The 22,145-nt window shown below is 43.4% G+C and overlaps 1 protein-coding gene across 1 annotated transcript; it reads left to right on the top strand.

Annotated features, from left to right (window-relative positions):
• Positions 1 to 1,998: 1,998 nt before the first annotated feature.
• Positions 1,999 to 21,143, top strand: mapk8ip1a (mitogen-activated protein kinase 8 interacting protein 1a; the record flags this gene model as incomplete). The annotated part of the gene is given in 13 exon segments (XM_080539189.1): positions 1,999 to 2,051; positions 5,710 to 5,821; positions 8,442 to 8,666; positions 8,668 to 8,766; positions 13,183 to 13,258; positions 14,214 to 15,272; positions 16,009 to 16,084; positions 16,536 to 16,702; positions 16,994 to 17,097; positions 17,376 to 17,486; positions 19,144 to 19,214; positions 19,545 to 19,640; positions 21,071 to 21,143. Coding segments are annotated over 13 exon segments (2,322 nt in total).
• Between the last annotated feature and the right edge of the window lie 1,002 nt (positions 21,144 to 22,145).

Below are 22,145 nucleotides of genomic sequence, written 5' to 3' on the forward strand. Positions count from 1 at the left end.
TATCCCTCTCTATCTCTCTATCTCTCTCACTGTATCCCTCTCTTTCTCTCTCTCACTCACTGTATCCCTCTCTTTATCTCTCTCCATCATCTCTCTCTCTCTCTCTCACTTACTCTATCCCTGTCTTTATCTCTCTCCATCATCTCTCTCTCTCTCTCTCTCTTGCTCGGTTTCTGTAAATGGCTGAACAATAGTGTATCCTCCCTCTGACGCTCCCTCTCTTCCAGTCAACAACAGCAGTGCACCCGGATGAGGGATGATCATGTCCCTAGTGAAACTGATATTTCAGCCTCGATGCATAACGATGCATTGTCTGTAACTTGATAGAGTTAAACACAGAATTACGATATAGGGGAAAGGATATTATGACAGCCCAGATTATTTACGTATTAGAATACTGCGCTACAGACAGTATTTGACGTCAGATTTTTTTTGTGTGGTTTCAGACTGCTATGTCTCTTCGGTGTCTGGTCAGGTGATAGGAACTGTGTCTTACAAGCTCCTGGTACAGTAGTGCGTTGACCAGTGCGAGTATTGTTGTGTGTGTAAGTATAGACAGGAAATCATATTAGAGGTAATCGAATGACAATCCAGCTCTCTTCTCCTCCCCCACTGTTTTCTGACTTTCTATACTTTCTATACAGGCTCGATGTTTCTCTGCTCTTTTTTCGAAACATCAGATTTCAGTTATATTAGAGAGTCGGAGAGTAATAATAATAATAATAATACATTGGACTTATATAGCGCTTTTCTAGACACTCAAAGACGCTTCACAAACTGAAAAGATCGAGAAGTAATAATAAAAAGAAGCAAAAGAGAAATAAAAGAAAGTATAGTCTAATTAATTTTTAGATTACTAAATCTAAGTCTAAGGGCCGGTTTCACAGACAAGGCTTAAGACAGGCCTAGTCCTGGACTAAATCACACTTTCAATGTAAAATCTCCATTGAAGATGCTTTTAAGTCTAGGATTAGGCTTAAACCTTGTCTGTGAAACTGGCCCTATGTGTCTTTGTAGGACAATCTACGGGCGGAGAAGCGGCAAACAAGCAACGCCATCACGTCCTCTCTCAACCGGCTTTTTTTTTTTTTTTTTAAATGAATGAGTATGCTGTATCAGAGTATGCTGGGTCTGGGTCAGTCGATGGCGTGAGAACCGCCGTAACCACCAGGTGGTCATCAGGACAGTGCAGCGGGGGGCCAAGGACCTCCAAATCCACCAGTCCTTCAGGTGAAGAGGAAGAGAGTCCATTCACCTCCTTTTTTGAAGCACTAGCAGGGGCATCTCCATTGATCCGCTCACCACATCCCTCAGCCCAGCCTCTGTCCCCTCTCAGCCTCTGTACTCCTGGCCTGTGGACCGTGGAGGAGGAGGAGGAGGAGGACGAGGAGGCAACCTGAGCTTCATCGATCCCTCCCAGACATTCATCATCCAGGGAGGCAGACCTCTCAGCATCATCCACCCTAGACTCCCAGAACAGGAGAGTGCACAGGGCTGGTTGGGGGGGGGGGGGGGGGGGAGCTGGAGTTAAAGAGAGGGGGGGTGAGTGTTCTCTCCTCCAGTCTCTCCTCCTCCTCCTCTCCTCCTACTAGCCTAGACACACACGCAGCACCTCCCCCCACTCCCTCCTCCATCATCCTCTGTTGATTATAATGGGCCAGAGGGAGGCATAAATACTACACACACACAAGTGGAGTGGCCTCAGTGAAAGAGAGAGAGAGAGAAAGAGAGGTGTGGAGAGGAATAGGCTCGCGCTTGTCGTCCCCTTCTCTTCTGTGGTCTGCTGTCGCTGATGTGAGGGGTCCTGGGAGAGAGAGAAAGAGAGAGAGAGACAGAGAGAGGACTGTGGATGATGATGCTCTGTTGAAAGGGGAAGTACTGTAATTGCCTGTTTGATCGATCAGTGACCGCCTGCCTGCCTGCCTGCCGGGTCTCCTGCCCTGCCCTTCCTCTACTCTACTCTGCCCAGCCCAGCAGATGTTGCTACTCAGTCTAGCCATGGAGCCCACAGAAGATGGAGAGAATTGGGTGGAGGACCAGTGGGAGAAATGGTACAGTACAGTATGGATGAGCTAAAACACTCACTGTGGTTACAGCTAAAAACAGACAGGCCTTTTTTTCCCCCTGCAGTTTAATATCCTGTGTATGTTCCATTGTTCCATGTAGGTGAAAACCTAGTTTCATAGTCTCTTTTAGTCTCAGGGAAATTCTGATAAGATATCTGAAGGGTGGGATGGCTTCTTGACCTTGCCTCTGGAAGTTAGTGAGTATGAATGAGGGCAAGGGTGTGATATTGGCAGAGATACCTTGATTACAGGGTGTCAATCTGAATTGAATTTCGGAATAAGAAAACCAGAAGAATATATCCAAAGATGGTAGAGGTTTTAGCTGGAGGCAGATGTTGTTGTATGTTTGAGATGGCTATCTATCACCTGCACTGAATTTATTTAGAAGAGATTTGGTAAGGCTGCATTCTCATTTTATGCACCCAAATTGTGGAATGCACTGCCAGTTTACATTAGGGATGCAACCTCAGTAAATATGTTCAAGTCAAGACTAAAAACCCATCTTTTTAATATTGCCTTTAAATGACCAAATAATTAAATTATGATTATATAATGATTGGAGCACTTTGAGCTGCAACGTTTGCAGGAAAAGCGCTATACAAATAAAAAGTTATTATTATTAATATTATTATTATTATTATTATTATTGTTCTTTTGATCTTTTGTGGGATCTGTGCAATGTTAGCAACAGGAAATGTTGGCTATGCTACAGGAAAGTGCATCAATACTGACTGCACATAGTATGGTCATTAGCAAGACACAGAATTATATTTGTGACTCATCATCTTGTATAACATAACATAACATAACTATTGTTGTATAACATAGGAATTTATGTAACAATAACACAACAATAACCTTTATTTGTTTAGCACTTTTCCTGCAAACGTTGCAGCTCAAAGTGCTTTAACATATCCACACAGCATAAAAATAACAATAGATCAATAGTAATCAATAAAACACACAAAAGCAATCATATAAACTACATAATAAAACAAGAATAAACCATACAATCCAAGGGGCATAGAACAAAGATAAACAAAATAACGAAATAATATAAGAATTACTATAAGATTTAAACAAGTAAATACAAATATATACAAATATATAGATTCATCAACTAACATTAAAAGATACATTTAGAAGGCAATATTAATTATTTTTTCCACAGATCTCTGTGCATGTATTCCATAAGGATCGTGTGTTAGTGCACATACTGTGCATGTCTATAGGATAGAGATATAACATTGTACAGGGCACAAAACAACACAACCAGAGCTATGTTGGGAGTAATGCATGGTATACAGTACATAAATCAGGGTTCCCGCGCTGGTCTTAAAAAGCCTTAAAGTCTAAAATCCAGCAATCCAATCTAATCTATAAGGCCTAAAAAGATCTCAAATGTCAGTTATTCGTACTAGGTCTTAAAAATTTGATCCTGCAAGGAAATCAGTCTGACCAGATTAATTAAAATCAAGCTGGAACCCAAAAAATGCCAATTCGCTGCCCTCAGAAAATCCCTAATTTCATCACCTCGAGGATGACAAAAAGCTATCATATGGTGTCGTGAATAGGTCTAAAATTATATTCAGAGGTCTAAAAAAGGTCTAAAAAGGTCTTGAATTTGACTTGTTGAAACTTGTAGGAACCCTGATAAATATGAAGGCTCTCTTTTAGAGTGCATATTATAAACCTAGTAAAGAAACTAAAGGTAAACCGAAATAAAGGTTATTGTTGAAATAAAGCCTGCCTCAATTTAGCAGCTAGGAAAACACTTGTTCAGGGTACATTCTTAAGTGTTCTAGACTATGGGGACATTATATACATGCATGCTGCCTCCTCTACACTTTGCTGTCTAGACTCTGTATATATCAGAGTTCTCTACGTTCCATATCCAACTCATTATCCCGTACACATCACTGTGTACTTTATGAGCTGGTTTCCTGGTCTTCATTAAGCCTAAGTGAGACAGCATCACTGGTGCATCTTTATTTACAAAGCCATTGTCGTGGATTTAATTGATTCTCAATAGATTGAGTAGCACAAAGAGCTTAAATCAATTGTCTCCAAAGAGGCCTTTTATTAAGCAAAGTCACATGAGAGCAGAGAGAAAATAGCAGACAAAAAGCCCCTTCCTGTCAGAGGGGCAAGCATTACATAGCAGTTTCCTGTCTGATGATGTCACTATCCTTGCTTGACCAATCATAATCTTTCTGCGTCACAGTTCTACAAGAGCCAGATTCTCCAGCATGCAGAAAGACCCTAAATTCTCAGTATTAAATGATATAAAACCACCACACCATACTGGGCAAACTCCCCTCATATCTAGGCAATCTCATCCAGTCATACAGGCCACACGATGACCCTCTCCTGACAAAGTAGGCCCATGAAGGCCCAGACTGACTCACTTTGCTACCATTGTTACAGACAGAACCTGAGATTACCTGTGATTCAGTGAAACGAAGGGGGGGGGGGGGGTAACAAACAAGTGTAAATCCTTTTGTAATAGGATTTAAGAGCACTTTGATGTCACCCCAGATGGTCAACATGTTGTTTCCTAAAGAATGAATGACTGAATGACTGAATGACTGAATGACTGAATGACTGAATGAATTAATGAATTAATTAATTAATTAATTAATTAATTAATGAATTAATGATCTTTATTGTCATTGTACGGGTACAACGAAATTGAATTGCAAACCCTAGGTGCAAACAATCAAAACACCATCCTATGATAATAAAACACAGTCCTACGATAATAAAACACAGTCCTAAGATAATAAAAAAACAAGAATGAGACATAAATAGACATAAATAGGGGGATATACCTCAAAGTAATCGGTAGGAATCTGAGGATGTATCCTATCCAACCTATCTAAAGGTTGCAACTTAGAAAAACAACCATACCATGTAAGATGTGATTAGTTTCTTTACAGAGAGGTACACCAGTCTTATCCCTCAGATCCCTTGGATGCTCTCTAAGTACAGTAAAGTAAGTAAGTAAAACTTTATATAGCACCCTTCCCAGCACGGATGCACATGGTGCTTTACATACAGAAATACAAAATACGAAAAGTGCACATTTTTGAATCAGTGATTAAAGACACAAAGGGGACAACATAAACACAACTTAAACAGAAACAATAAGAAGGCTAAAATGGACTGCCGGCCTGTCTAAAAAGACGTGTCTTTAGTTGGCGTTTAAAGATTAGTTCTGAGGGAGCGGCTCTCAGGTCAGTAGCGATATCCTCAAACGGCAACAAAGAAGTGAGTCTCGGGGTCGGCCTGGAGAGGCATAGGGGTTGTTGCCTGGGCACACTTTGCCTGTGCTGTTATAAACCACAAGCACTGGCATTCCTGATGCCAGCATCAGGGTAATCTGTGTGTGTGTGTGTGTGTGTGTGTGTGTGTGTCTGTGTCTGTGTCTGTGTGTGTGTCTCTGTCTCTGTCTCTGTATCTGTCTGTGTCTGTGTCTGTCTGTGTGTCTCTGTCTGTGTGTCTGTGTGTCTGTGTGTCTGTGTGTCTGTGTCTGTGTCTCTGTCTCTGTCTCTGTCTCTGTCTCTGTCTGTGTCTGTGTCTGTGTCTGTGTCTGTGTGTGTGTGTGTGTGTGTGTGTGTGTGTTCTCCCCTCTCGTCATCAGGCTGACCCATGACTTAAGCCTGGATGAGTTTGAGGACGAGGACCTCTCTCAAGTCACGGAGATTACGGACGACTGCGGCGTGAGCCTGAACTACGACGAACTGGACTCCAGGGTAAGTCAACTCTGCTGCCCTCTGCACACTTTGACAACAAGCTAGAGGAGGACACACAAGTGAGCGGTCACAAATTATGTGACAGCAGCTGGTGATACCGGGAACAAGTCGGCAACCGCTGAAATTTGTTCAGACTTCTATTCTGAAAAATGTCAATAAATGTCAACGTTGTTGATTTTGAAAATCAATGACACACTCGCTAGTCAAGCCAAAATATTGCAAAGCAATGGATTCGGTGAGTAATCCCCACTGCTACCTAGTTAACTATAACACTACTCTACATTGTTAGCGGGCTCACAAAACAAGCTGTGTTAGTTGACTAGCGAGTGTGTCATTGATTTTCAACAACGCTGAAATGTCTTTAAATTGTTCGGAATAAAAGTCGGGACATTCGATCGGATGTCGACTTGTTCCCGTTTTCACCAGCTGCTGTCACATATACAGTATAGAACAGGGGGGGAGGCTTTTAATTTTTTTAATTTTGCCATTTAGCAGACGCCTTTATCCAAAGCGACTTACAATTACGAATTACAGGGACATTCCCCCTGGAGTAACTGAGGGCTAAGTGCCTTACCCAAGGGCACACTAGTAGTGGTGTGGTTTCAGGCGGGATTTGAACTCACAACCTTCCGATCACAAGTCCAACACACTATCCACTAGACCACCACTACCCCACTGAGGCTTCACCCTCAAAGTTAATCTGGGGTTAAAAAATAACCACACGAAAAATAAATGCTGCACACACTTACTCAAACACCAGTAGAAGGGAAATATTCATGCTCCCTTTTTTTTCTATTGTTTTCTATTTTTTACAAAAGTGTACGTTCACCCACATATTAGGCACATAGTAACATACACCACTGTATGTGGTATCTACAGTTTAAGGGCAGTAATCACATCAGTAAGTACACATTTACAGTGTATGGTGTTACCACAATGTGGTGGTGGTAAGGTAAGGTGACCTTTCAACAGCAATGAAATGTCTCAGTAGAAAAGTGAATTGTGTACAAAGAGGAGTGTATGATTCAGACGTCCAGACTGAATAGCTAACAGGGAGAGCATACATGTGTCTAACAGGGAGAGCATTACATGTTAGACACATGTATGCTCTCCCTGTTAGCTATTCAGTCTGGACGTCTGAATCATACACTCCTCTTTGTACACAATTCACTTTTCTCTGAGACATTTTCATTGATGTTGAAAGGTCACCACACTACCACCACCACATTGTGGTAAAGGTCACCCTGATTGTGTTATGTTGATGTGTGATGACCAGTAGCAACAGAACAGGGTGTAGCCTACCTTTGGCCAAAGTCACTTTTCAGATGAATAGTGTGTACTCTGGGGCAGGCTTGGCTAGGCAGTAGTCCTGCCCCACATGTGGTCCACTGCCAAGTAGAACTGAGATGTCACACGTAGTTAATAGACTGGACGTCACTGGCCTCAGGCCTGCAGCACGGTACACTACCACCAGCTGCTAGGCCGGACTGTAGTTCTAGTCTAATGCAGCCTTAACACTAGAACTGCCACGAGAATAAAGAAAATGTTTATATCTTTGCACTCGATCAAATTTCAGGACCCTCCTTTCATGACTTTTCGTTCTTCCACCCAGTATCCTTACATTTTCAAAATCACATCAGGATAAGCTAGTATAAAGCTATTTTGACGTTTGTCTATGTAGGAAGCAGGCTAATTTACAAGCGGCCTTGAGCATTGTAAAGAGCTCTTTTAGTAGGTAAAAAAGGCACGGCTGTTCTGATGTTAAGGGTAGGTTGTAACGTAGAATTGTCTAGTCCTGTAGAATTCTACTATAGAATGTAGAACTCCATTGACTCCAGGTTTGTTGACATTGCTTTTGCTGCATTTCAATGCTCGAAAGAAAGATATCGGTAGAGCATTATCTTAATAAATTCCACATGAATTGTATACATTAGTAGAGTATTTTTCCTGATCACCATAAAATGAAAGAGGACCACAATGGAAATAAGTTGTAGACTTTTTGGGTGATTTTTATCCTTGATGATTCTTAATAATAATAATAATAATAATAATAATAATAGCTTAGATTTATATAGCTCCTTTCTCAAACCCAAGGACGCTTAACAGGTTTCATAGACAGTCAGACAGTCAGACAGACAGAACAGAAAAACAAAGCAAAGAAACAACATTCTTAATCAAGTGCATTATGTTGTATGTGTACCTTGTTTTTAAACCATCAAATAAACTAAACTCAATGAAAAAATACTGCTGAAAATACTACTGTGAGGGCTGTTCCACCCTGGTGTGGATTTGTATTTGTTACAGTACAACCGCCTTTTCCCCGTGTTTGTTTTCAGGCAGGATTTATCTTACTGTGATTCAATTAGACTGACACACACACACACACACACACACACACACACACACACACAGTGACACACACAGTGAAGCGAGAAGAGAAAGAGAGCCACAGGCTGATGTAATGCTGTGCTCTGATTGGCTGGCTGGCTGACTCTGTCCCTCCTCCCCCTCCTCCCTCTCCACGTCACTGAATCCTCTCTCTCTCTCTCTCTCTCTCTCTCTCTCCACTGCGACGCTGCTGCTCTTTCTCCGCTCCGCTCTCCGCTCTTCCCCTCTCCAGGATCATGTGACCTGGCCGGCCAATCGGGAGGAGGCAGGGGAGGCGGAGAGGAGGGGGGAGGCGGCCAGGGAAGAGGAGATGCTCCACTTGGATTTGATCGATGCCGAGGAGGAGAGCGAGGAGGGAGAGGAGCACTGGGGGCTGATCCATGGTGCCGACCACAGGCTCGACGCCCAGGAAGAGCAGGCCACGGTACCGCCTGTCAAACCTCCGACGCCTCCCGTGAACACGTCTGCCCCGGCCCCCCCCCCCCGTCGCTATGGATACGTACAGGCCAAAACGACCCACCACCCTCGCGCTGTTTCCACAGGTGCCTCGGACTCAGGTGGGTGATGTCATCGTCTGTCATCTAGTATCCCCCTGTTCCTGCTCTCGGCATCTGTTTGTGTCATGTAAATGGTCGATTACGATAGATACGATAGTATAGGGATGGGACGTGGGGAGGGGGATGTTTTGGAACATAACCCCGTATCCATGTACTATAAGGATCCTGTGTGTACCCTCTATACCCTATTATGTCTGTCTCGACAATGTCAGACAAATGTCTGACATGAAACGATTGTTACTCCCCCCCAGTCTTTGTCACTTGTCATCGAACATCATCCCCCTCACGCTCGAGTGACTCTCCAATAAGGCTCGGTAGTAGCAGGGGAAGAACGGATGCAGCTGGAGCTATACGGTGCATGTGCTATTGAACGAATGTGCTCCGTCTCTCTCTCTCTCTCTCTCTCTCTCTCTCTCTCTCTCTCTCTCTCTCTCTCTCTCTCTCTCTCTCTCTCTCTCTCTCCCTCCGTCTCCCCTGTCTGGCTCTGTGGGTCTCGGTGGGCCTTCTGTTGTGTCCTCCTGTCCTGTCCCTGTCTGTCTGTGCTGGAAATAGCCTGTCCCCCCCCCCATCGGGTCGCCTCAGTCCGTCCCCTCATCTCTCGCTGAACGGGTGTAGAAAGGGAAGGGTGTGTACTGTGTAGGGTGCACTCGTCAGGGATAACATAGCGAACAGGCGAGGAGGAGGTTGGTCAGGGCTGGCCTGCCGCGCGCCGCGCTTACATGACTGTCGGTGCGGTTGCGGTACCAGGGTGTTTTACGACGCGAACGCGGTATAGGAATGATGATTTGAGCTGTGTTCGTTCGTCTTTCATAGCCTTACTTTCCATGTGTTGTTCTTTTTGGGGGTACATTATCTCTCAGATATCTCTCTTGAGAGCACCCAAGTGCTTCTCAGTGGTAGTCATGTGGCGATAATATGGCTCCCTTTAGATAGATGTTTCTATATGCAGCTATAGAGAGTCACGGTCCAGTCCCCACTACTCCTGTCATTTTCTCTCTGGAGTAGATAGGGAATGATTCAAATAATTGCCTTGCAGGACTGTCATCGGCACTGTCAGCGCGGTCCTTAGAGGATACTGTATACTTTCCTCCTCAGAGTGTGCGAGACAAGCGGTCGATCGTTTCATCTTTCATCGAAGCTACGAGTCGAATGACGTAATATCGAATATGCAATTCGTCGAACGGATGTCGTGTATGCGGATCACGTAGGCCAACTTTATGATGTGATCCGAAACAGGATTTTCCAAATATCTATCCAGTTCACCCCCCACCCCCGTTTCCCACCGACAAGGATCGCTCCTAACCGTTACTCATAACATTAGAACCGTCTCTCTATGTGTTGTGTGTGAGTCACCAATGACCTTTAACTATACCCTGTGGACCTGAGAACATTAGAATTCTAGCTATGGTGTATATGATGCAGAAAGAGAATTATTTATGAGGACATCTATAATGTCTATGGTTGAAATTCAAAGACTGTCAATAGGGCAAGATAGAGTGACGCTACCAGATGCAGGCCGCCGTCACGACCCGCTTCAGTTCGAAAGCTACTGATTCATATTTACTCCTGTGGGGGTCTTTTCCCACGCTAGCTGCAGCTAGACGCCAACGCCACATCCAAGGACAGGGACATGATGTGGATGTTGTGCCCTGGGCGTAATGCCTCGTTTTGGCACTGTCAGAGCTACTCACGGCTGTCTGTCTGAGGCGGCTAGGGCCTGGTCTGGTCTGAGAGCTAAGCTCTGCTTCTAGTGAGGATTAGCCATGCCGCTAAGTCTCCCTCCCACTCTGTCTCAATGGAGACTGCTAAGTCTCCCTCCCCATGGAGGTCTTATTCTACTGTGTCCACGGCACGCACGCACATTTACATTTACATTACATTACATGACAGACATTTAGCAGGCGCTTTTATCCAAAGCAACTTACAACAAGTACATTTTGTCTCAGTAAGTGAATCATCGTATCAGTCATGATAAGAAAAACAAATCTATGCTATGACCAGGGGCCGTGTAGTAGCAGTGGCAGTCACAGTGGTTGAAGAACAGTAGAGACACTGTATTATAACTGTCGGGCTACAGTCACTTTATAATGTTGTCAAGACATTTCAAGAATTGAACATGATTCTCCAGACAAGACCGCTAATTTGTGATATGTCTGGTCTTTGGCTGAGAAGAGTCCGCTAGCACCACCAGCACATACACACACACACACACACACACACACACACACACACACACAGACACAGACACACACACACACACACACACACACACACACACACACACACACACACACAGACACACGCACGCACATACACATACACACACACACACACACACACACACACACACAGACACAGACACACACACACACACACACACACACACACACGCACGCACATACACATACACACACACACAGACACAGACACAGACACAGACACAGACACACACACACACACACACACACACACACACACACACACACACACACACACACACACAGACACACACACACACACACACACACACACACACAGACACACACACACACACACACACACACACACACACACGCACACGCACACAGACAGACAGAGAGACACAGATTACCCTGATGCTGGCATCAGAAATGCCAGTGCTTGTGGTTTATAATCCCACATTAACACATTTGGTTGATTGATTGATCAAGACAGAAAGAGACAGCTACTCTCTGACTAGTCTCACTGTCCTCCTTGAAATGAGCAACACTGCTTTTAAATCCAGTTTAAAAGAATCACTTAGGTTGGATTTATCAAGGCACTTTCCCTCCTGTTGTTGAAGCTTGTTGTGGTTGTGGAACATGTGCATGTGTGTGTGTGTGTGTGTGTGTGTGTGTGTGTGTGTGTGTGTCTGTGTCTGTGTCTGTGTCTGTGTCTGTGTCTGTGTGTGTGTGTCAAGATGTTATCTCAGTGTGTTAATCCTGTTGGTCACGTTGATGTCATTACGCTACCTAGATCACAGAGGTGATGTTTATCGTCTGCTGGGGTTGCTCTGGAGTCGTCAAGGAGGTTGTAAAGTAGCAACGGCTGTTTGCAAAATGATGCTCAGATGATAGGTAACCTTGAGGAGTCCTAGGGCTAGCGCATAGGCTAGCTCAGTGGGCTAGCATGATCTTGAGTCATTACAAAACTGGTTTGGTAACTAGTCCCGTTTCATAAGCTCCGAAATGACTGTCCTCGATTTCAGAAATAGAACCGATTCCTCCTTTGAAACATTTCCAACATCAAACTGTTCCCGTCAGTAAACACACACACACACACACACACTCACACACTCACACACACACACACACACTCACACTCACTCTCACCCTTCTCTCTTCTCCGCTGCTGCCTTTGGGGCACGGTAACCATGGTAACAGTGGGCCCAGTGGCAGCTGCATAGTGGCAGTGAGTCAGCATGCATCGTGAATGGTCTCTATGACGATGTGATGTGGTGGGCCTTCGCTTCCTACTCGTTGGCTTGATGTACCTCCTCCTTCCTGGCAGTCTGACCGACCAGAGGGCGAAGTGATGATGTCATCAACAGGGCAGGGTAGATGTAATTCACATAATTCACAGCTCACCAGCATCAAGCTTAACCTACCATCCCAGTTCTCCACCCTTTTCCAGAAGTGTACACTTCCCCACATGCCCCTGTGAGTAAAGAAACATGTTATATCTTTGCACTCGATCAAATTTCAGGACCCTCCTTTCATGACTTGTCCTAGATATGTGCTTTCTACCACTCAGTATCCTAACATTTTCCGAATCACATCAGGATAAGCTAGAATAAAGCTATTTTGCTGTTTTTCCGTGTAGGAAGCAGGCTAATTTACAAGCGGCCAACTAGTGGTCGTTGTGTGTAAATAGCAGCTTGAGCGATGTAAAGAGGGGGTCATTTGACTTTTAGTAGGTAAAAAAGGCACGGCTGTTCTAGTGTTAAATGGGTGAATGAATGGATTGATGTAAGAACGTAATGTTTACACCGATCCGTAGCATCGTAGCACTTGGCAAGAAGGGCTGTGGACAGGCCTGTGTTTCTGAGAACAGCATCCTCCCTCCTCCTCAGGCAGAATATCCACTTGGGCTTTTAAACACTATCTTCTTTGTGTGTGTGTGTGTGTGTGTGTGTGTGTGTGTGTGTGTGTGTGTGTGTGTGTGTGTGTGTGTGTGTGTGTGTGTGTGTGTGTGTGTGTGTGTGTGTGTGTGTGTGCATCCTTCGCTTTTAGGGACAAAATGCTCCCTAGCCTTGACCTCGTTACTGCCTAAACCAATCAATGCACGCTCCTTAAAGGGTTCCCGTTATGTCTGTCAATATAAATGAACTCCTACTCCCATCTGTCCCTCTGTCTCCCTGTCTGTCTCTGATACTATCTGTGATCTGTTCTCACACAGGACACAATCAACAACAACTCGTTTGGGAAAAAGGACAAATGGAAGGATACACACTCCTCCTCTCCCCACATAACAGGTGAGAGCCCAAACTCTAGTCTAGAAGCTTCCGTGCCTTGCACACAATGTCCTTACGTATCCCATAAACACATGCATTCACTTTATTGTGCACCAAATCGTGAGCTTAGAATTATAAGGTTCTATCTCCGTTTAGGGTAGTTCAGAGATATTGAGCGTCAAAGTTTTTACATTCCATTATGTTTGGTGAGATGGAACCTTTGTATTTGATGAATTACTAACTCAAAAATGTCAACATTTTAAAAATAACACCACATTAATAAACACCTAATTAACACACAATATTAATTACATTATTAATAATTTATATTAATTAATTATTATTAATTATTAATTAATATTAATTAATATTTAATTATATTATTAATTAAACACATTAATAAACACCTAATGGATCAGATTATGTAAAAAAACTCAATTTTGACAAAAATGGAGATAGAACCTTATAATTCTAACGTCACGAAATGTTGCAGGTGGTGAGGAACTTTTAGGAAATTCTTACTTTTCAATAGACATTTTTCATTTATTCAGTGCCAGGGTGCACACAGTAGTTCTTGAAATGGTTGCCAACACCATCTCAGCTCCAATCCGCTAATGTGTGCAGACCATGTGCTTCTAAGCTTACTGGAAAACAAAGACTGGGAATGCGCCAATCACATTCCTAACCTTCTAATCTAGAACTTCTAGAATGCAAGAAGTAGAAAACAAAGCCTAACAAGATCTTGTTGAATAAGAAGCCCAATGTATCAATAACACTATAACAAAATATGTTACTGTATAACTTCTACTGTGTACAGTACTCATAATCCTTTACTGTGTAGTTGCATAATGAATAATCTTGTGTGTGTGTGTGTGTGTGTGTGTGTGTGTGTGTGTGTCTGTGTGTGTGTGTATGCCGACGTGTGTGTGTGTGTGTGTGTGTGTATGTTAAAAAGGGGATCTGACGCCCACTCAAGACCGCGTCAGCCACAACGACGAGAAGGATAAAGTCCAGCAGCACAGTGGCAGCGCCGTGGTCAAACACAGACCAGACAAGACACACAAGAACAGGGACAAGGACAGGGACAGGGACAGGGACAGGGACAGGGACACGTCCCTCACACACGGAGCGACGCGCGTACGGGACAAGCCCTCCTCCGCCGCTCCGCACAACGACTCCTCCTCCTCCTCCGTGGTCGGGCCGGGCCGGCGAGGCAGCATGAGGGGGGACGCGGCGGTCGCCGAGGGCCGCGGCGGCGGCGGCGGAGGACGAGGGCACGGGCGGGGACGCCACCGCGAGGACCACGACCGCTGCCCGGAGGCCACGGAGGAGATCTTCCTCACCCCGGTGGTCCAGAAGAGAGACCTCCCCGACCGAGAGAGACCCTTCCTATCTCAGAGCAGCAGCAGCGACGGGAACCGCATGTCCATCGGCTCCGACACCGAGGGACCCCCGCACCCGCACCCGCTGCACCCCCCGCCCACCCTCCCCGACAGGACCAACCCCTCCATCAGCGAGGAGGACGAGGTGTACGGCCCCCCCGCGCCTCCACCTCCACCGCCCGTCTTTACCTCCTCCACCTCCTCCTCCTCCTCCCTCTCCTCCTGCTTTACTGTCACGAAGGAAGGAGGGGGGGGCACCAGGGTGAGGGCCACGCGGCCGGGAAAGGCGGGGGGGGAGGCGGGGGGGGAGGTGGGGGAGTCGGGGGCTCTCCGGACTGCTCAGAGCAACGAGGCGACAGGCCTCACCTATGACTCGGTTAAGTATACCCTGGTGGTGGACGAGCACGCCAAGCTAGAGTTGGTCAGCTTGAAGCAGTGCTACCAGAGCTACAGCGACGACAGCGACACGGAGACGGTGTACGAGTCGGCCAACGAGGACGAGGAGGAGGGGGAGGACTACGAGGTGGACAGGAGCAAGACGATAAGGAGAGCCTCGTCATCGCGTCTGTCCAAGGTGTCCTCCTCGGACGACGGGGGACCCCGGTCGCGCAAGTTCCTGAACGTTTTTGCGAGGGGACACCAACGCTCGTCGGGTGAGTTTCCGGCGATTTCCGCTGTTCCGTCTTAGCGTCAGACGATGATAGGTAGGCCTATCTGTTTTATTTGATATATATATATATATATGTATATTAATTGTATATATTATTATATTATTTTATATATATATATAAATAACCCACTATAGGGGTAGTGGTGGTCTAGTGGATAGTGAGTTGGACTTGGGATCGGAAGGTTGTGAGTTCAAATCCCGCCTGAAGCCACACCACTACTAGTGTGCCCTTGTGTAAGGCACTTAGCCCTCAGTTACTCCAGGGGGAATGTCCCTGTAATTCGTAATTGTAAGTCGCTTTGGATAAAAGCGTCTGCTAAATGGCAAAATTAATTATTAATTAATTAATATATATATACTGTGTATATATATATATATATATGTATATTAAGCCCCTATACTTTCTTTTATTTCTTTTTTGGTTTCTTTTTATTATTACTACTCAATCTTTTCAGTTTGTAAAGCGTCTTTGAGTGTCTAGAAAAGCACTATATAAGTCTAATGTATTATTATTATTATTATTATTATTATTATTATTATTATTATTATTACATATTTAAGTAACTTGGTTAAATGTCATCTTTGGAAAATAAGGTTTTATGTAGATATACTGCCATCGTTTAGAAATAACAATAATAATATTGTGCCCACACACACTTTGTTTTAAGTTAATGATAACAGTAACTAAAAGCTCCCCTTCTCACCCCTCTGTCCCCCAGTGGCAGAGTCCTTTGGCCTGTTCTCATGTGTTATAGATGGAGCGGAGGTAGAGCAGAGTCACAGAGCTGTGTTCAGGTGAGATCATGTTACACAGTGCGCTAAAAATAGTCCTAGACAGGATTGGATACACAGACACAGTCAGATACGTAGGATACATACAAGTGTACATACAGTGCAAACAACTTTATTTTAACCTAGCATACCCATACCTCTAAAGGCATTATTATACCGTAGAGGGATCATCGATAAACGTCAACAACGTTGGCAACACAATTGTACTAAGTCTGTCTACTTGCCAGAAAGTTTCTCACTCACTGTTCTCACTCACACTCTAAATCTCTTGCCTCCCTACCATTGGCTACATTGTCTCTGTGTGTGTGTGTGTGTGTGTGTGTGTGTGTGTGTGTGTGTGTGTGTGTGTGTGTGTGTGTGTGTGTGTGTGTGTGTGTGTGTGTGCGTGTGCGTGTGCGTCTGTGTGTGTGTGTGTGTGTGTGTGTGTGCGTGTGCGTGCGCGTGCGTGCGACAGGTTCGTCCCTCGCCATGACGACGAGCTGGAGCTGGAGGTGGACGACCCTCTGCTGATGGAGGCCCAGTCAGAGGACCTGTGGTGTAAGGCTTACAACATGCGCACGGGCGTCAGCGGCATCTTTCCCGCCTACTACGCTATAAAGGTGTCAGAGGAACACGTTAAAGGTACGCTACTTTGGTCTTTTTATTTCAAGAGAGTAGCGTATGAAATTGTAATATTGTTATCTTTGTTGAATTTTTGTTCAATATAGTTTCAAAGCTAGTCTATGAAAATCATATGATAGCACTGTGTTTCATGTCCAATGAAAACTAAGCGTCTTTGAGTGTCTAGAAAAGCGCTATATAAGTCTAATGTATTATTATTATGATTATGATTATGATTATTATTATTATATGATATGCTGACAAAATGAAAAGTAGATGTATTTCTTTGTCGTTATCCCTTACTCAAAACAGATAAAAAACCCGACCGGGTTGACACATTCAGAGTGAAGTTCATGGGCTCTGTCCACGTACCGTACCACAAAGGCAACGACGTGCTTTGTGCAGCTATGCAAAAGGTAATCTGCCCCCTGCTGGTGTGTGCTGGGGTTGCCCCCGATAATTCCTCATTTCACAATACAAATTCAATAACACAGAATGTGGTTACTGTAACTAAGAACTGTGATTTGGGGATCGTGTCTACAGCACACCATGTTCTGTGACTGGATTTGCTCAGTTCAAACGTACATACAACGTACTTTCAGCGCCATTTCAGTCAGTCAGACTGTGTTGTAACAGATGTCAGTTGAAATGTCAGTCAGGCTGTGTTGTAACGGTATTATTGTTTGGTCAACAGATTGCTTCCAACAAGAGGATGACGATGCAGCCTCCCTCTCCGTGTATCCTAGAGATCAACATGACGGGAGTGAAGATCATAGTGCAAGATGAATGCAGGACCTCAGAAAGAGTAGGACCTGGCTCTGTCTGCTCTTACACTGGCTATTTATTTATCCTATGTATACCAGAATGATCCATACCCAGCACTCGGGTTGAGGGGGGATGAGGGGGGGGATGGCATCCCCCCCTGAAATAAAAACAGTCAAAATCATCCCCCTTCCAAAACTGCCATCCCCCCTTTCCATCCCTTATGTCATTTTATCAATGAACGTGGTATTACTGCTATTTCAACATTTAGTTTTGCGCATATTGAGTAAAATACTGTGGGCGAGGGGGCACGCACACATGCAATGACATTTTTACCAAGTCACTGACACTGAAGTCACTGACGCTGTGGGGATGCTAAAATTGTCCCCATATGATAAAATCCACCATCCCCAACTTGAGTCCTGTCCATAGCAAGTGTCTATAGAGCAACATGTCCTTCGTCCATGCAGCAGTTTCATCCTGTGGTCTGGCTTGATTGGCTACTGTGGCCAATAATAATAATAATAATAATAATAATAATAATAATAACAATAATAACTTTTATTTGTATAGCGCTTTTCCAGCAAACGTTGCAGCTCAAAGTGCTTTAATCATTATATAATCATCATTTAATTATTTAGTCATTTTAAAGGCAATATTAAAAAGATGGGTTTTTAGTCTTGACTTGAACATATCTGCTGAGGTTGCATCCCTAATGTAAACTGGCAGTGCATTCCACAACTTGGGTGCATAAAATGAGAATGCATCCTCAACAAATCTCTTCTTTTGTACAGAAAACCAGCGTCAGAAGACGTCATAGACCACGTGTAACCTGTCAGAATTATCTTTATAACATTCTTTCAGTATTTTCGGATTTTTAACAACTCAGACATTTGTCTGTGACATTATGACTCTGTACTTGCATAACTACTCTCTTGCATAATGAACCCCTCAGTCCTGAAAAAATGGTATAATCCTCCTTCCTCGTGATAACAGTGTATTCCCATGGGACTGACTGGCTTACAAACAAGATCCTTGTCACAGAACACCGGGCTGCCAGTTGTTACACAGATGACAGATGAGATCTCACGCGTTCACTAAATAGGCTTTACAACAAACGCAGAGCCGACCTGAAACATTATGTGCTGGCTCAGGTATTCTCTTTTCTCAACGTCCATTTTTAGCCCATTTTCCCGCAGTTGTGGTGGATGATTGACCAGGACAGTACAGCTCAGCTTGACTCAGCTTTGGTTCGGGTCGGTTGAGCACTAAAGTCTTATTAGGGGTATAGCAGCAGCTATTGTATGCGTAATCAGACCAGCCCAGCACGGCTCAGCTCTGCTCGGTTTTGCTCTCAAGTGGGATTATGGTATCAGACCCAATAGACACTACGTGAGCTTAGAATGATAAGGTTCTATCTCCGTTTAGGGTAGTTCAGAGATATTGAGCGTCTCACATTCCATTATGTTTTGTGAGATGGAACCTTTGTATTTTATTAATGACTAACTCAAAAATGTCAACATTTTAAAAATAACACCACACAAGCATTAATAAACACCTAATGGATCAGATAATGTAAAAAACTCAATTTTGACAAAAATGGAGATAGAACCTTATAATTCTAACGTCACGACTAGTTTTTGACATGACGTGGTTAGTGCAGAGACTGACCGTGACTATCTCTATGTATATTTCCACAGGGGGATAAGTGCTTTCACTTTTTTCAGCTTAAGAACATTTCCTTTTGCGGCTGTCACCCAAAACATAACAAGTAAGTAACTGAACTATCATCGAGACACTACGAGACTACACAAAGATAGTGTAGTGTACACAAATGGATTCATCCTCATTGGCCAAATTCAACAAAACGAAAAGCCCATATCAGAACCTTAGAAAGTTCCACATGAAAGCACCTGGGAACGAGGAATGAAGGAATGAGTGTGAGAATGTGTGTCAACTTGACAGGCTATGAATATGATTAGAGTTGTATCCATATAAGGACAGAGAGCCTTGCAGATGAGTTGCATTTCTACTCTTTGTGATTCTTCCTCTGTTCAGACTCTGTGCACACTGTGTGATGTCTCTCTTGTTGGTTCATCAGGTATTTTGGATTCATCACCAAACATCCTAACCACCAGAGGTTTGCTTGTCATGTCTTCATGTCAGGTGACTCCACTCCACTGGCGGTGTCCATTGGGTAAGTAAGCACTGGAAGAAACATCTTCTCTCATCATTTACATTTACATTTTGGGCATTTCGTGACGAATTATAAAGTTCTATCTCCATTTTTGTCAAAATTGAGTTTTTTTATATAATCTGATCCATTAGGTGTTTATTAATGCCTGTGTGGTGTTATTTTTAAAATGTTGAAATTTTTGAGTTAGTCATTCATAAAATACAAAGGTTCCATCTCACAAAACATAATGGAATGTAAAAACGTTGACGCTCAATATCTCTGAACTGCCCTAAACGGAGATAGAACCTTATAATTCTAAGCTCACGAGAGACGCAGACGCCTTATTCCAAAGGGACTTACAATCGATACATTTAACTAACTGGTGAATCATCAGTTCACCAGTTGCAGCAGGAAGAGTAATCCAGCTCAGGCCCGGGGCCATTGGCAGTCTCTGTGATAGAAAGGGGGGGGAAAAACTACAACAACAAAAAATACATATATATAATATATATATATATATACTTTATTTTTTATATAGACACTGGAGAAACAGAGAAACAGTACAAGGGGGGCAGTAGAAGTCTTAGGGGACACAGTAAAGGGGAAAAGCGGGTGTCTCAGGAGACGCAGTGCTGGGGGGTAGTAGATGTCTCAGGAGGAGCAGTTAATCATCCTTTCTCTATCCTACTTAATCACCCTTTCTCCCTATCTATCCTTTCCTTTTCTCACCATGGTTTTCTCTCTTACCACTTAATTTTCACTGCTCACTGCTTACTTATCAAATATGGATGTCTAGATTACATCTAGTAAGTAAGTAAAGCTTTATTTATATAGCACCTTTCATACAAGAAATGCAGCTCAAAGTGCTTTACAACAGGAATAAAAACATAAAGTGAATATAAAAACATATACAATATGCAATATAAAAACATATACAAGCATAGAATGAATATAAAAGCAGGAAAGCAAGGAAAACAGTAAAAACTAAAAAAAACTATGGGAAACAATGTACAACCTCTGCCTTAACGCTTAGTAACCGCTATCCATCTTCTCATCAGCAGAATACCTTTCCCTCTCCCTTTCATCTCCCTACCTTACACAGTCTTTCTGTATTTCTCCCAGTATCAACATTACAGTTTCTTTCTTTTGCACTTACTCAAACCTTCTGACAACGTACACAACACAACAACATCTAGGTGTAATTGCAATAGCCTATACAGAGTAGATTGTCCTACAAAGACACGTAGATTTAGATTTAGTCATCTAAAAATGTATTAGACTTAATTAGACTAGAATTCTTTTGTTTATTTTTTGTTTATTTTTATTATTACTACCCGATCTTTTCAGTTTGTAAAGCGCCTTTGAGTGTCTAGAAAAGCGCTATTTAAGTCTAATGTATTATTATTATTATTATTATTATCTACTCCATCTTGTTTTCTTCCTGCCCACAGAAAAGCCTTCCAGCAGTACTATAAGGAACATGTGGGGTACTCCTGTCCAACGGAGGATATCTTCCTTGAATAGCCTTCTCTCAACTGCATATTCCTCCAATGTTGTGTCATGAAGCAACTTGCATGTAGAAGTGTATACTGCATTGAAGGGTAACGCTTTGCTTTGGCTGTCTCATCAAAGAAGTCTTTCCAGTTTACCAGTATTTCAAATAACAATCCAGTATGATGATACAGATTTCTAATGTTATGTGATCATTGGTGATTTTTTTTTTATTATCCTCTTTGAATCACACTCTTACTACCAACGTGGCTTTCCAATCATTGTCATGTCTCTACAGCACAGAAATGTCTATACAATGTCGGCCCAAACTAAAGCGTTACCAATCAAAGGCAAAAGAGCATACATGTAATTTCCTCAATTGTTTACTGGCCAAAAGTATTATCTAAGGGTTAACTGTTTATTTGTAGCTGATATTCAATGATTTCCCTTGGCCCACAACTCCAAACTGAAAGTGCACAGCCAAATATACAAAGGGAATCCTACAGAGAATCATTGGGTGGTCGAAAGATGATGAAAAGAAATTGATTTTCCACTCAATATCAAATGTGTTTCCATTCAAGTGGATCCATTAATATCAGTATCACGTCACTAGCTGTCGATGGAAAGGTTTTTGTAGCGGGGATACTTCCAGTGATATGCAAGAGAGAAGTGACACACGGTGATATCATTCTCTACTGTACGCCTAAATGTCCTACTGACTTCTTAGAGTCCACCATGTTCGATGTCGGTGTGTGTGTGTGTGTGTGTGTGTGTGTGTGTGTGTGCCCGCGTGTGTGCCCGCGTGTGTGTGCGCGTGTGTGTGTGTGTGCGTGTGCGCATGTGTGTGATTTGGAGAGTTTCAAATGCATTTTCACTGCTGAACTCTAACTTGAACTTTTTCTTTTCTGTCGATACCAAAAACATGAATCAGCTTCTTTTTTCTTTTTCTTTACTCTTGTTAAAGGAATGTAATTTGAAAAATGGGCAAGTGCAGTCTCTGTTAGGAAGAATCCATGTTGCGAAGACATGTGTAAC

Source organism: Nansenia antarctica (assembly GCF_963989245.1).
Source record: "Nansenia antarctica genome assembly, chromosome: 9".
Lineage (NCBI taxonomy): Eukaryota > Metazoa > Chordata > Actinopteri > Argentiniformes > Microstomatidae > Nansenia > Nansenia antarctica.